The 15,358-nt window shown below is 42.0% G+C and overlaps 1 protein-coding gene across 3 annotated transcripts in view; it reads left to right on the top strand.

The window, feature by feature from the left end:
- sh3bp5lb (SH3-binding domain protein 5-like, b) overlaps positions 1–14,564 on the top strand; it is a 37,278-nt gene extending 22,714 nt beyond the window's left edge. For all 3 annotated transcript variants that reach the window (XM_060904663.1, XM_060904662.1, XM_060904661.1), the window contains 2 exons: positions 8,208–8,381; positions 12,572–14,564. In XM_060904663.1, the coding sequence (XP_060760646.1) occupies positions 8,208–8,381; positions 12,572–13,135 (738 nt within the window). In that variant the 3' untranslated portion in view covers positions 13,136–14,564. The remainder of the gene's footprint in view (positions 1–8,207; positions 8,382–12,571) is intronic.
- The last annotated feature ends 794 nt before the right edge of the window (positions 14,565–15,358 follow it).

The raw sequence follows: 15,358 nt of genomic DNA, 5'->3' as shown, positions 1-15,358 counted from the left end.
ACGGTAGCTTGTATGTGAAGTAAAACTTTTCTGTTATCTGCTTTATGATTGGTCAAAACGTCGACGTTAAGGATATAACAGCCAACCAACATTCATCGTAGTGAAAACTTTCCCGCTATTTCACTGCGACTTCCAAGTTTGCTTGTGTAGTTCATAACATTTCGATAGTTATTGCATTCATAATATGTTTAAACATCAAAATGTTGAATCCAACTGACAAGCGAGATGAAGCTAAGGTGCGTGAAATAGATGCGAGTGTGAAGAATAAGTTCAGATGGGACTGGTTGGATAATAGTTATGCTAGTTTCATGACCAAGTGTCATGCAAAATGAAACATATAAAGAAAAGAAAATGGTGATTTATGGGTGTATTGTTACAAAACCTAAAAGGTTGCACTGAACATGCTGAAAAATTCAAACAAGGTGGGATACGATATTTAAAGGTCCCATGGCATGGTGGTTTGTTGATGCTTTAAACGGGCTCGTGGAGGTTTCCGGATGTTATATCCACAGCCTTTCTCGAAATGAACCCTCGGCACGTAACTATAGCCTCCTGGGAGAAAGCCCCATTTCAGCGCTTTTCCCAGTGCGTCGTTTTGCTAATGAGAAGCAGGAGGCGGGGAAGGGTAGAGGGTGGGGGCGGGCCATGGGGGGAGGGGGAGGGGCTTGACCAAGCTGCACACACACATACTCGCTGCTATCAGCGCCTGTAGCCACGCTGCTAAGACAAAACCCCGTTCTCCCTCGGACTCCTTTCGTAAACTCAACGTGACGCAGAGAACAGAGAGTGAGAGTGTTCGGAGTGGTAGTTTACGAACGTATAATACCCTAGGCTTGAACACGCACTCCATAACCAAAGAGGATAGAAGCAGCAACATATCGCTTATCCAACAGAAGACATGCATTGCGGAGCAATAGTCAAACATAAGCTCATAAGTTACAGTCAATTTCCAGACTAAACTCAGTTTAACAGAGCATGCTGCATGCTCTTTAGTTTTGTAGCGCAGAGTACCTGGCTAACTGCAGGAAGCGGTTAGCTGCACAGCTAATGTAGCCATTGCAAGGCTAACGCGCCGATTTTAAAACACAGCAAAACGACCAGTTATACACTTACTTGTTCGGTGTTTGTGGCTGATGCGGCAGGGATGCTTGGTACGGACCCAGGCTTCAGTGACAGTTGATGTGCAAAACCTGCCCTGTACTGTCCCAAGTTGTGGAAACATTCCTCAGGAAAATGCTTCCGACAAACATACACCGTCTTAGGTAGACTCGACAGCGTATTATTGGAGTAAATAAAATTAAGCCACTGCGTCTTCAGGGGCTCTCCCGTCGGCAGTAAAAACAGACTCCTTTCTGTGTTGTCACATCCATGTACAGCGCAATTTCCATGTTTCGCTCGCTTAGGTGATGCCATGTTGTTGTGTCCTCCCTCTATGGTCTCCTCACTACAACTGGGCAGAGCAATCCATACAGTGGGTGGGAATCCAGAGGGGGGGCGTGGGGATCATCTCCCTTGCTGACGTAGTAAAGGGAAGAGCTTCTCAACGCGCCGTTTTGAAACGCCATTCTCAAATGTTGGGCATACGGAGCTCAGATATCAATGCGCTGCCGAAGCGCGCAGAAGGTGTTAGTACGCCTGTCATTATAGTGCGCACTTTCCATAGCATAGAAAATCGCTACGTTTCAATTTGTGTAACTGAACTTGTTTCATATCACTGGTCATATAAACCTATGTAAACAGGAAAAACGCGGAAGAGTTTGGTCGCATCTAACTACAGCCCCCAAAAATACCATTGGCCATGCTGAGCCTAGCTACATTGCTAACAGGAGTGACAGCGCGTCTGACTGCGTCTGACTGACTGGGAGGTCGCGCAAAGCTCGGAGAGGTACGGAGCAGCTCGTCTCAATTCAGATAAGAGCATATTTCATTATGGAAGTACGGTGGACTGTTCCTTTAAGGCAAAAAACAAATTGCTGCAATTGAGTCCTATTACACAGAACACATCTTTACCACATACAACAAATGAGATTCAGCCGACTCTGAAGATTAATATTATAAAATACATACGACTGAAAATAACCGATACCTTTAACAAGTTTTGATTTAACGAAATATACATCATGCAAAATGTTACATCACAGAATGTTCGGAATCATTTTGATTCTGTTAAAGTGCAATAAACAGGAGTTAAAAATAAGTGAAATTAAGTTACAGATGAAAGGAAGTTTTCCTGCAGTTACTTGAAATGTAAATACTGTAAACGATTCAATAATAATAATGGTAGTTTATGAAAGTACTATTTAATGCAATGTAGATCATGGCGAAAGAGAAACCAATCGAAAGGGTGAAAGTGATGATCATGGCATTACCATGGGAACAGTCGTTTATGAATGGGCTCTCAGTGCGCCAAGTCCAGTGTGACTGAGGAAGGGGACAAGTTTTACGTCTCATCTAATTTATGTCATTTAAAAAAACTATAATAATATTTGGCAGTGGGCACATAGGAAAGTATAAAGTTTCTGTCAGTATGTTTATCATGCTTGTGTGAAGATCTTTATCTACAACCCCGATTCCAAAAAAGTTGGGACAAAGTACAAATTGTAAATAAAAACGGAATGCAATGAAGTGGAAGTTTCAAAATTCCATATTTTATTCAGAATAGAACATAGATGACATATCAAATGTTTAAACTGAGAAAATGTATCATTTAAAGAGAAAAATTAGGTGATTTTAAATTTCATGACAACACCACATCTCAAAAAAGTTGGGACAAGGCCATGTTTCCCACTGTGAGACATCCCCTTTTCTCTTTACAACAGTCTGTAAATGTCTGGGGACTGAGGAGACAAGTTGCTCAAGTTTAGGGATAGGAATGTTAACCCATTCTTGTCTAATGTAGGATTCTAGTTGCTCAACTGTCTTAGGTCTTTTTTGTCGTATCTTCCGTTTTATGATGCGCCAAATGTTTTCTATGGGTGAAAGATCTGGACTGCAGGCTGGCCAGTTCAGTACCCGGACCCTTCTTCTACACAGCCATGATGCTGTAATTGATGCAGTATGTGGTTTGGCATTGTCATGTTGGAAAATGCAAGGTCTTCCCTGAAAGAGACGTCTGGATGGGAGCATATGTTGCTCTAGAACCTGGATATACCTTTCACCATTGATGGTGTCTTTCCAGATGTGTAAGCTGCCCATGCGACACGCACTAATGCAACCCCATGCCATCAGAGATGCAGGCTTCTGAACTGAGCGCTGATAACAACTTGGGTCGTCCTTCTCCTCTTTAGTCCAAATGACACGGCGTCCCTGATTTCCATAAAGAACTTCAAATTTTGATTCGTCTGACCACAGAACAGTTTTCCACTTTGCCACAGTCCATTTTAAATGAGCCTTGGCCCAGAGAAGACGTCTGCGCTTCTGGATCATGTTTAGATATGGCTTCTTCTTTGAACTATAGAGTTTTAGCTGGCAACGGCGGATGGCACGGTGAATTGTGTTCACAGATAATGTTCTCTGGAAATATTCCTGAGCCCGTTTTGTGATTTCCAATACAGAAGCATGCCTGTATGTGATGCAGTGCCGTCTAAGGGCCCGAAGATCACGGGCACCCAGTATGGTTTTGCGGCCTTGACCCTTACGCACAGAGATTCTTCCAGATTCTCTGAATCTTTTGATGATATTATGCACTGTAGATGATGATATGTTCAAACTCTTTGCAATTTTACACTGTCGAACTCCTTTCTGATATTGCTCCACTATTTGTCGGCGCAGAATTAGGGGGATTGGTGATCCTCTTCCCATCTTTACTTCTGAGAGCTGCTGCCACTCCAAGATGCTCTTTTTATACCCAGTCATGTTAATGACCTATTGCCAATTGACCTAATGAGTTGCAATTTGGTCCTCCAGCTGTTCCTTTTTTGTACCTTTAACTTTTCCAGCCTCTTATTGCCCCTGTCCCAACTTTTTTGAGATGTGTTGCTGTCATGAAATTTCAAATGAGCCAATATTTGGCATGAAATTTCAAAATGTCTCACTTTCGACATTTGATATGTTGTCTATGTTCTATTCAGGGTTCCCACGGGTCCTTAAAAAGTCTTAAATACAACTTTTGGTTTTCAAGGCCTTAAAATGTCTTAAATTGTTTGGAATGACTGGAATTTTCGAAAGGGAGGTATTAAATTTAATCTTGGACCAAACGAGTGAAATGTCTCCATCCGGTTTGGGGTATTTTTTTAACCGTAATTTTAAAAGTGACCAGCGTACCTTTTGGGAGCAGCATTGGTTCTGTGCGTTCCGTAGATCAAGAGCTAACGTTAGGAGGCTACTGGAGGAAGTGTGGTGTGGTGTGGTGGTTGTGAAGAGTGAGAGATGCGCAGGTAGCTTACGCGGGCGCTAGAAAGCGTTGATAATTATGGGAAGATGTCTGTTTAACGACAAGTGGTTGGGGGATGACAGATACCCCCAAAATAAGGAGAAGAATCGTTTGCGATAAAAAGCGCTGGATCGCACAAATGTGTTTAAAGACGGTACCGCAGCGCTGGGGACACGCCCACTGGGAAACTGGCTTTTCACCGACACGAGGCGCGCGCACGTGTGTGTTAGAGGTCAAGCGTTCCGGAGTGAAACGCAGGGGGGTTCACGCATGCGCACAAGAGTCAGGTGGAAAATGGGACTTATAGGACATAATACTAATAATGATTAACGTCATTTTTTTTAACATAATTAACATTGTTTATTGTACTAAGTTTAATATAAACATATAAACAACCTTTATTTCAAAACTCAAAAAGAACTACAGAAAATACAATAATTCTAAATATAGTACAATGTAATTTGTACAGAATTTTTTTAGTTTTATTACCTATCGTCTACAACAGTGTTTTTAATATAATAATAGAATAATATTATGAATAATTATAATAATAATAATAATAATAATAATTAAGAATAATAAAGCTCTCAGTTTACCGGTCGATCTACGTTCCGACTCTCACCTATGGTCATGAGCTTTGGGTAATGACCGAAAGAACAAGATCGCGGATACAAGCGGCCGAAATGAGTTTCCTTCGCAGGGTGGCTGGGCGCTCCCTTAGAGATAGGGTGAGAAGCACAGTCACTCGGGAGGAGCTCGGAGTAGAGCCGCTGCTCCTCCACATCGAGAGGAATCAGCTGAGGTGGCTCGGGCATCTTTTTCGGATGCCTCCTGGACGCCTCCCTGGGGAGGTGTTCCAGGCATGTCCCCCCGGGAGGAGGCCCCGGGGAAGACCCAGGACACGCTGGAGGGACTATATCTCTCGACTGGCCTGGGAACGCCTCGGTGTTCTTCCCAAGGAGCTGGCCGAGGTGTCTGGGGAAAGGGAAGTTTGGGCTTCCATGCTTAGACTGCTGCCTCCGCGACCCGGTCCCGGATAAGCGGAAGAAGACGAGACGAGACGAGAATAATATTAACAACCACTAATAATAATTAGTAGTAATAGTAATTATTAATCATTACTACTTATGAATTAGTGATTAATAAGTACTAGGGATTATTAAATGTTATAAAATTAAGTTATTAAAAATTATTACAAATAATTATTAAAAATTAGTAATTGGTAGAATGCAAGCATACTCATGGATTATAGATAATTTTTTTTTTAATTGTGAACATTGATATAAAATAACTGTACTACTACTACTAATAAACAGTAATACTTGTTAATGTTATTATCATCAGTTCAGTTATCAGTGTTCACTATTAAAAACAAATTATCTATAATCCATGAATAATTGTTTGTATCACTACTACTACTACTACTACTACTACTACTACTAATAATAATAATAATTACTTTTTTAATAATTTTAACTAATCTTGTAACTCAATTTTATAGCATTTTAAAAATCGCTAATTATTTATTAGTATAATTTAGTAGTTGATGATAATTAATTATTAAATTACATTTTGATAATCACTGCTTATTAATTAAGTAGTAATGATACTGAATTATAATAATTGCTACGCTATTATTAATATAGCTAATGAGTACTGATTATTAAAATGTTATAAAATTGAGTTAAATTTTTTTTAATTATTAAAAAAGTATTTATTATTATTATTATTATTATTATTATTATTATTATTATTATTAGTAATACAAACAATTATTCATGGATTATAGATAATAATTAATGATTATTTTTGAATAATGAACATTGATGTAACAATTGCACTGATGATAATTAGTTTAGTTATTACAACACATTGATTAATATTGATAATGGTTATGAAAGGTGACAGTTGTTTTTCTGTGTTTAATGTAACGCTCTGATGATTGTATGACTGCATGAACAGGTTTATGCTGTTACCTGCTATAATGCAGAAGATACTCGAGAACTTCCTCAGCCAGCTGTATACTGTACCACACTCAGACTGATTTTGCTGTCGGACACAAAATCACACATCATCAAAGATAACCTTTGGGGATTGAAATAATGCCGGCTAAGGTTGTTCAGCTGGTTCTACTTGCCGTTTATTGTTTTGGTTTTTGAAATGATTCATGGTGTTTTCTCCAGTAAACCCCAGTCTTCTCCTTGCTGCTACAGTAGTTCTGCAGGCCCAGAACACACGACTTTGCTTCAGCTGTTTGCATGTCTAACAGTTGCCATTGATGCACCCTGTTCTTCACCAATTGTGTGTATTCTTCTTAAAGTTCTTAAAAAAAAATCTATTGCAGAAAAGTTTTAAGTTGTCATATTTATCATTTTCTTTGTCAAGGTACAGTCTTAATTTTTCCATTTAGAGGTCTTGAAAAGGTCTTAAAAGTCTTTAAATTTGTACTTGAAAAATGTGCAGATACCCTGTCTATTGTGAATACGATATCAGTTTTTGAGATTTGTAAATTATTGCATTCCGTTTTTATTTACAATTCGTACTTTGTCCCAACTTTTTTGGAATCAGGGTTGTAAATACACGACCTACTCATTCTAAACTTGCCGAGCTTCACCGGCGAAGCTCTCAAAACTTGTAGTATTTTGCTTCTATTCAAGCCTCGTTTCGAAATCTGACCAATAAGAGTGCTACATTTTTGGCGGTAAATTTGATTTTCTCGATTTAACGTCCATATATGGAAAGCGGGCACGCCCCAGGAAACTGTTGACCGTCGACAAAAATGTCCACAGAAATGCACAAAATTACTTCACAAAACAACAATTAAATTTTGCTCAGCACGGGTTAGTATAAAATTTATAGGCCACGTTTGGGTATTCTTGGCCGTGTTTTTTGAGGATTGGCTGTGGAAAACACAGCTGCACGGCTCGCTAGCTAAGCCTATGCAGTAGCTAGCTCTTCTTGGGATTGGACCATATGGGCTCACCTTCCGAATCATTGAGCCTTTGACACCCATGACCCTGTCACCGGTTCACCGGTTGTCCTTCCTTGGACCACTTTTGTTCAGTACTAACCAGTGCATACTGGGAACACCCCACAAGATGTGCCATTTTGGAGACGTTCAGACCCAGTTATCTCGCCATCACAGTCGCTCAGATCCTTACGCTTGCCCATTTTTCCTGCTTCCAACACATCAACTTCAAGAACTGACTCTTCTCCTTTTGCTGCCTAATATGACTTGTTTCACAGATGTTCTGCAATGTGAAGTGTAACTGTTACACAACTAAAAGGTATGAAATTGTTCTTTAGTAAATAAAATCTTATTAATGTTGCCAAAGTGCAGTGGTATAAAAACTTCAGAGCATGCTTTTACTGGAAGAGAAGCATCCTCAGGGTGATAACAGTAAAAAGGACAACATTAAATGCCATATAAGGGCGTGTCTTCGGATAACATTTCATCTCTGGCCGAAAATCCCAGTGCATCATCAAAAAAAAGTGGGTTTTGTTTCTATGACAGCAATATCTTTACAACATAGCACCACTCTAACTGGCGTTGTGTGATAGCCTAGCATCGCCCCTTTGCTTTTTATGAACCATTTGTTACTCTTACAGCTAAGGATGGACAGAAATGGTGAGTACAAGCCATATGGACGCTCTTTATTAAGACGTTGGCACCGAGAAAGAAACGCTATGTGGAGACTCGGCACTGAAAAGTATATCGTTAACGACAGTATACAGTTGCATCTCAATTGTAAACGGCGCATGAAGATTCAAATCTTCTGAGCCGGGCAGCGTGACTGACCGTGATCGCTGATGTGTGTGATGTGGCCTTCGGCAGGTGAACGAGGCCGAGGAAGAGCGTCTGCGGAGCGAGAGAGAGCACCAGCGGGTCACGCAGCTGTGTCAGGAGGCCGAGGCGCGAGTACAGACTCTACAGAAAGCTCTCAAGAGGGTCATCATCAAGTCAAAACCATACTTTGAACTCAAGGCCCAGTTCAACCACATCCTGGAGGTAGATGGCTCTCATAAAGTACTCTTATAATTAATGAGAAGGGTGGTTTTTTTTTTTTTTTGCTGCTTTGATGGACATATTGATTTATAGTCCCTGCCAGGGTCCTCACAAAAACCTTAAAATATGCAAACTGTTTGCAGAGCTGTCACAGTTCAGCTCTTTGGTATGAGAGGAGAGCGTTCTGTAAAGTTTATATTGAAGTGGAGCAGGAAGACGTGCTTTCCCTCAGGAAAAAGCTTTCGTTCTAAAGATAATGAGAGGACATAAAGGCAACAACCAGAGAGTTGATGGAATACAGTCGAGTTCCTGGGGGGACGGAGAACAAATTAAAAAGAAATGGTTTTCAAGAATCGTCATTCGTTTGCATGCATTTAAACCATTGTTTACGGGTGGCACGCTGAGAAAAACCACCTTTTTCACAAGTGCCAATAATTCTGGAGGGCTCTGTGTATTATGTATACATACTAATATACAGTGGCGTGCACAGATAGACACGAGGTGGTGCTCAAGCACCTGCCCCTCTGCCCTCTGTCCAAAAAAGTGCCCTTTTGAATTTTTTTTTTTACAGTTTACTGAGGCCAATGTCGACATGATCTTTTAGAAAAGCCGCGGCATTAAAAGCGTGTGTGAAAATAATGTCCCGATGTGTGCCCCCTCCGCACACACACCGGACCTCTGTCTCTCTTGCTCTGTCACGTGAACAAGCGTGCAGTGCATTCAATGTGAGGTTGCAGCAGCATAGCGTCCTGGAAGCCACGGCCTTGTCGTAGCGCAGACAACACATCGGGCAGTCAGTCAGCTCTTCCCCTGCCCCACCAGCCAGGTAACACATGAATCGAGTGAAAATGTATTGTTTGCCCTCTAAGCCCAAGCTGTAATTATTTTGTCGTGAAGTAGCCCGTCGCATACAGAAACAACTGCACATGGCAGCCTTTGCCAGCTTATTTGCTCCCTTTCCATATGGAGAAGCAAACTGAACAACATTTTAAATGTAGCCTAAACCATTGAGGCAACCCCACTCTCCATCAATTCCGACCTGTTTTTATAACATGATTAAGAATATCACGTTATGCTAGTATGCACGCTGTTATGCAAATAAAGGAGAGCTCCGTTGAGCCCATCGAGTGTGTATATTTCGTTACAAATTTTAAGATGATCTCACGGAAATCTGTGAATAAACACAGTCTTGAGACTCAAGTCAGTGACGGGAAGATCAGACTTTTTAAAGATGGAATTACAGAAAAATACCCAAAACTTTGATATGATTATGAACACAAGAGGAGGGTTAAATCTCAGACTTTTATAATAAGGTGTTCCACATGCGCAAAAAAGTTCCCTTTATTCCCCCCAGAGCACTTGCCCCCCCAAAATGTCTGTGTACGCCACTGCTAATATACACTACCGTTCAAAAGTTTAGGGTCACTTTGAAATGTCCTTATTTTTGAAAGAAAAGCACTGTTCTTTTCAATGAAGATCACTTTAAACTAATCAGAAATCCACTCTATACATTGCTAATGTGGTAAATGACTATTCTAGCTGCAAATGTCTGGTTTTTGGTGCAATATCTCCATAGGTGTATAGAGGCCCATTTCCAGCAACTCTCACTCCAGTGTTCTAATGGTACAATGTGTTTGCTCATTGCCTCAGAAGGCTAATGGATGATTAGAAAACCCTTGTACAATCATGTTAGCACAGCTGAAAACAGTTGAGCTCTTTAGAGAAGCTATAAAACTGACCTTCCTTTGAGCAGATTGAGTTTCTGGAGCATCACATTTGTGGGGTCGATTAAATGCTCAAAATGGCCAGAAAAATGTCTTGACTATATTTTCTATTCATTTTACAACTTATGGTGGTAAATAGAAGTGTGACTTTTCATGGAAAACACAAAATTGTCTGGGTGACCCCAAACTTTTGAACGGTAGTGTATATGTATGTACAGTGTCTTGTAGAAGTATGTTTGTGACACAAACAATAAATAAAATGAAGGAAAAAAAAACCCAGAAATCTGGAGTGTGCATAGGTATTCACCCCCTTTCGTATTATGAAACCCCTAAATAAGAGCTGGTCCCAATCAATTCACTTCATAAGTCACATAATAGGTGGATCTTAATCAACTAGTGTGCAATCAAAGTGTCATATGATCTGTCACATGATGTCTGTATGAATCAACCTGTTCTGGAAGGACCCTGACTCTGCAACACGACTAAGCAAGCAACATGAAAACCAAGGAGCCCCCAAACAGGCCAGAGACAAAGTTGTGGAGAAGTATGGATCAGGGTTGGGTTATAAAAAATATCCCATGGAGCACCATTAAATCCATTATAGCAAAACGGAAGGAACATGGCACCGCTAAAAGCCTGACAAGAGAAGGCCTCGCCCACCAAAACTCACAGACCGGGTAAGGAGGGCATTAATCAGAGATGCAACAAAGACACCAATGATAACGCTGAAGGAGCTGCAAAGATCCACAGCGGAGATGGGAGTATCTGTTCGTAGGACCACTTTAAAGGAACAGTCCACCGTACTTCCATAATGAAATATGCTCTTATCTGAATTGAGACGAGCTGCTCCGTACCTCTCCGAGCTTTGCGCGACCTCCCAGTCAGTCAGACGCGCTGTCACTCCTGTTAGCAATGTAGCTAGGCTCAGTATGGCCAATGGTATTTTTTGGGGCTGTAGTTAGATGCGACCAAACTCTTCCGCGTTTTTCCTGTTTACATAGGTTTATATGACCAGTGACATGAAACAAGTTCAGTTACACAAATTGAAACGTAGCGATTTTCTATGCTATGGAACGTCCGCACTATAATGACAGGCGTACTAACACCTTCTGCGCGCTTCGGCAGCGCATTGATATCTGAGCTCCGTATCAGTGCGCTGTCGAAGTGCGCAGAAGGTGTTAGTACGCCTGTCATTATAGTGCGGACTTTCCATAGCATAGAAAATCGCTACGTTTCAATTTGTGTAACTGAACTTGTTTCATATCACTGGTCATATAAACCTATGTAAACAGGAAAAACGTGGAAGAGTTTGGTCGCATCTAACTACAGCCCCAAAAAATACCATTGGCCATGCTGAGCCTAGCTACATTGCTAACAGGAGTGACAGCGCGTCTGACTGCGTCTGACTGACTGGGAGGTCGCGCAAAGCTCGGAGAGGTACGGATCAGCTCGTCTCAATTCAGATAAGAGCATATTTCATTATGGAAGTACGGTGGACTGTTCCTTTAAGCTGTACACTCCACAGAGTGGGCGGGGCTTTATGGAAGAGTGACCAGAAAAAAAGTCACTGCTTAAGAAAACGCGTTTGGAGTTTGCCCAACAGCATGCGGCAGACTCCTCAAACACATGGAAGAAGATTCTCTGGTCAAATGAGACTAAAATGGATCTTTTTGGCCATCATGGGAAACACCATGTGTGGCGCAAACCCAACACCCTGAGAACACCATTCCTACAGTGAAGCATGGTGGTGGCAGCATCATGCTGTGGGGATATTTTTCATCTGCAGGGACAGGAAAGCTGGCCAGGACTGAAGGAAAGATGGATGGCATTAAATACAGGGCAATTCTGGAGGAAAACCTGTTTGAGTCGGCCAGAGGTTTCAGACTGGGATGAAGGTTCGCGTTCCAGCAGGACAATGACCCTAAACATACTGCTAAAGCTACACTGGAGTGGTTTAAAGGGAAACATTTAAATGTCTTGGAATGGCCTAGTCAAAGCCCAGACCGCAATCCAGTTGAGAATCTGTGGCGTAACTTGCGTTGGTGTACAGCAACCTTCAACTTGAAGGAGTTGGAGCAGTTTTGCCTTGAGGAATGGGCAAAAATCCCACTGGCTAGATGTGCTAAGCTAATAGAGACATACCCCAAGAGACTTGCAGCTGTAATTGCAGCAAAAGGTGGCTCTGCTTTGAGGGTGAATACCTATGTACACACCACTGGATTTCTGTTTTTTCCTCTTATTGTTTGTGTCACAGTAAGAAAAAAAAATCACCTTTAAAGTGGTCGTCATGTTGTGTAAATCAAATGGTGCTAACCCTCCAAAAATCCATTTTAATTCCAGCTTGTAATGCGACAAAACGGGACAAACACCAAGGGGGATGAATACTTTTGCAAGACACTGTAGGTTCTGTATTAAGATGTGAACATCATGCGTGCAAGTAAAGTGTCTGTAAATTCTTATTAATTGCAGGAGCACAAGGCCAAGGTGGTGCAGCTGGAGGAACGAGTGGCGAAGGTAAAGACGCGCTACTCCGTCGCTCTGCGTAACCTTGAACAAATCAGCGAGCAGATCCACGCCCAGAGGGGGCGTGCTCGAGCAGCCAGGCAGCGAAACAGAGCCCGCGGAGGGCGGAGCTCTCCGGTAGGAGCGGAGGCCGAGGGCATCATACAGGCAGGGGCTTATGGGGGAGTAGGGGTGAGTCTGCTGGATAACGATTGGGCAGATCAGGAGAAAACCAGGCAGTGGGTTGAGAAGCACAGGGAGGAAGGGTGGGGCCAAAGGGCTGAGAAGGCAGGCTCAGACTCGCTGTCGGTCATCAGCCTGCAGACCATCGCCTCAGACCTGGAGAAGTGCGACTCGGTGGAGCACCTGGGCGACTTGAGCGACGTCAGTAGTGTGATCGGAGAGGAGAAAGAGGGAGAGAGTGTGTTCAAGCAGGGAAAAGAGAACGAAACGGGGGCCTCAGGGACCGAAGGACCTCCGAGGGATCGAGAAAACTTCGTTAAGCAGCACCACAGAAGTGTGAGCTTGTAAGAAGTACTGCTCTAATGCACCTTAAAACCTCGAGGTCCATGCCATTGCCTTACAGCCTTTCATACCATCCTGTCCTCTCTCAGAGACGGCGTTAGTTCTCACCGGCTTTTCAGCGCACTCGCAGACAGAGATATAATAGACGGAACGCAGCGTGAGCGACCGGAGAGTGTGAAAGGCTGCAACGGAAGGCATCGAAACGCTCTATCAACTCTTCCAGGGCTCAGTCGGCAGCAGCGCCTGAGAGATGGATCGTTTTTAGTCAGTAATGACGGAAAGAAAGTGAATAACGTAGAGGGAGAAACGTATAATGACTGCTTGGCATGGCGTCGTTTCAGAGCGTAATGTTACATTTTTCTTGATGTTAACGAATAACAATAAGGGAAGAAACAGAGGGTGAGACTCAGCGTGTCGTCTGGGGGTTTGTAGTTCTCATGAGCTCATCCTCGATTCACTTCAGTCAGAGCCAGAAGGAAAGAAAGTGAGGGAAGAGACAGGGTGATGAAAGAAAGATGGGGTGTAACTACAGTCTAACACCAGATTGTAAATAGATCCCAGTGCACATCATGGTTCAGGGGATAAAAATAGTATCAGGTTGTTTGATTGATTATATATATATATATATATAATGTGTGTGTGTGTGTGTGAGAATCACTTTGAGAGATTTATGCTGATTTCGTATCAGGCGTACGCTGTAATATCCATGTAATCAGTTTGAGCTTAAAAAAAAAAAGGTGAAACCCTTGAAAATGGAGCGATGCGCTTTGGTTTGACTGTGAAATGGTACGTCGGTGTTTAAGCCACATTTCAAAAGTGAATTTGCGAGCGGTTTGAAGAAAGGAGAGCCTTTCTTCCATTTCTAGGCTGAGCGAGTGTTGCGTTTGAAAGTGTCAGTATGCTGTCCTGAGGTATTTCTAGAATTATTGTGGCATTTATCATAGTCCTGAGTAACACATCTTACAAAAACATATTCGTCTTGGCTTATTTATTTTTATTCACGTCAGTGTTACGTATTCAGTGCCACATATTTAGTGCTAGATTTGAAAATAATAATAATAAAGTATAATAAATACATGTTTACAAGTACAGTTTTGAAATAACTGGATCGCAGACAAGAATTGAAGGCGGGGGGAAAAACCTCCTTCATGCCGGTGTCTGTAATAGGATTAAAGCAAACGAACGGACAGTACTGTATCGCTTGTGCGTCTGTGTCCCTCTAAACTTTCTTCTCTCTGTCCCTCTGAATCCTGCCTCTCTTCTCTCGTGTTTCCTAACTACTCTCTTGTAGTTCACACACTGGAAAAATGACCCAATCAGGTATGGCTTGCTCTCACAAGCTCTCTGTATCTGAAATTAAAGTATGCTGTAGAGGAATATACTACTTCTCACCTGATAAATGTATTAATTCTGGAAATGTTAATTTATTGAACTGATGAGGATATTAAAACTTGAATTTAACATCTACCTCTGTGTTTGTGTTTGGTGGTTTTTTTGTCTTAACGCTTTCTGAGTTTTGTGAACTAAGCTCGCTTTCTCCTATTAACCTTATCTGATCTCTAATCAGTGGTTGGGGTGGCGAGAGGTACGGTTTAGTTGTCACGTTTACGGTTTTTCATCATGGCATTCGGACCAAATTTGTAAAACTCGCCAGTTCCTTGAAGGGACGTGACGAGATGTGAAGGACGCATTGCGAAAGTGCTTAATTTTGCTTTGTGTCAACTTTTTTAGAACTTTGACCTGTGAGTTCGCAAACCTCGTTTTGTGAACCAACAGGAAACAAGACTGGTGTCTCAGGTCTTCAAAGGTGCAGATTGGGAAGCGGCGAAGCCGTCATTCCATCGCCATTTTTGGAAAACAATAGAGCTGTTGCTATGGCGTGGCGTCTGTCGTCCACAATTCGGTTAAATCGTATCTCCGTCGGTTCTCCATGGGTTTCCGTTCCGATTGTTTTGTTTGAAATAACTCATCACTCTGCACAAAACTTGGTCGTTGTTTTGTCAAATTTTTTGCGAACAAGTTACTAATTAGGCCAAATTAATGTATTTTCCAGGCCTCTCATTAGAATTGTATCTCCTGTCTCGTTATTATACCCCTGCTCCGAATGAGGGGAGGTATATTGGTTTACCTCGGTCTATCCGTCTGTCCGAAACACCCTTTTTCTCAGCAGCCATAAATCATAACCACTTGGTACTTGGTACCGAGCTTCAGCTTGGGGTTCTATACTGT

Source organism: Neoarius graeffei, chromosome 22, assembly GCF_027579695.1.
Source record: "Neoarius graeffei isolate fNeoGra1 chromosome 22, fNeoGra1.pri, whole genome shotgun sequence".
Lineage (NCBI taxonomy): Eukaryota > Metazoa > Chordata > Actinopteri > Siluriformes > Ariidae > Neoarius > Neoarius graeffei.
This window is presented reverse-complemented; position numbering and strand designations above follow the sequence as displayed.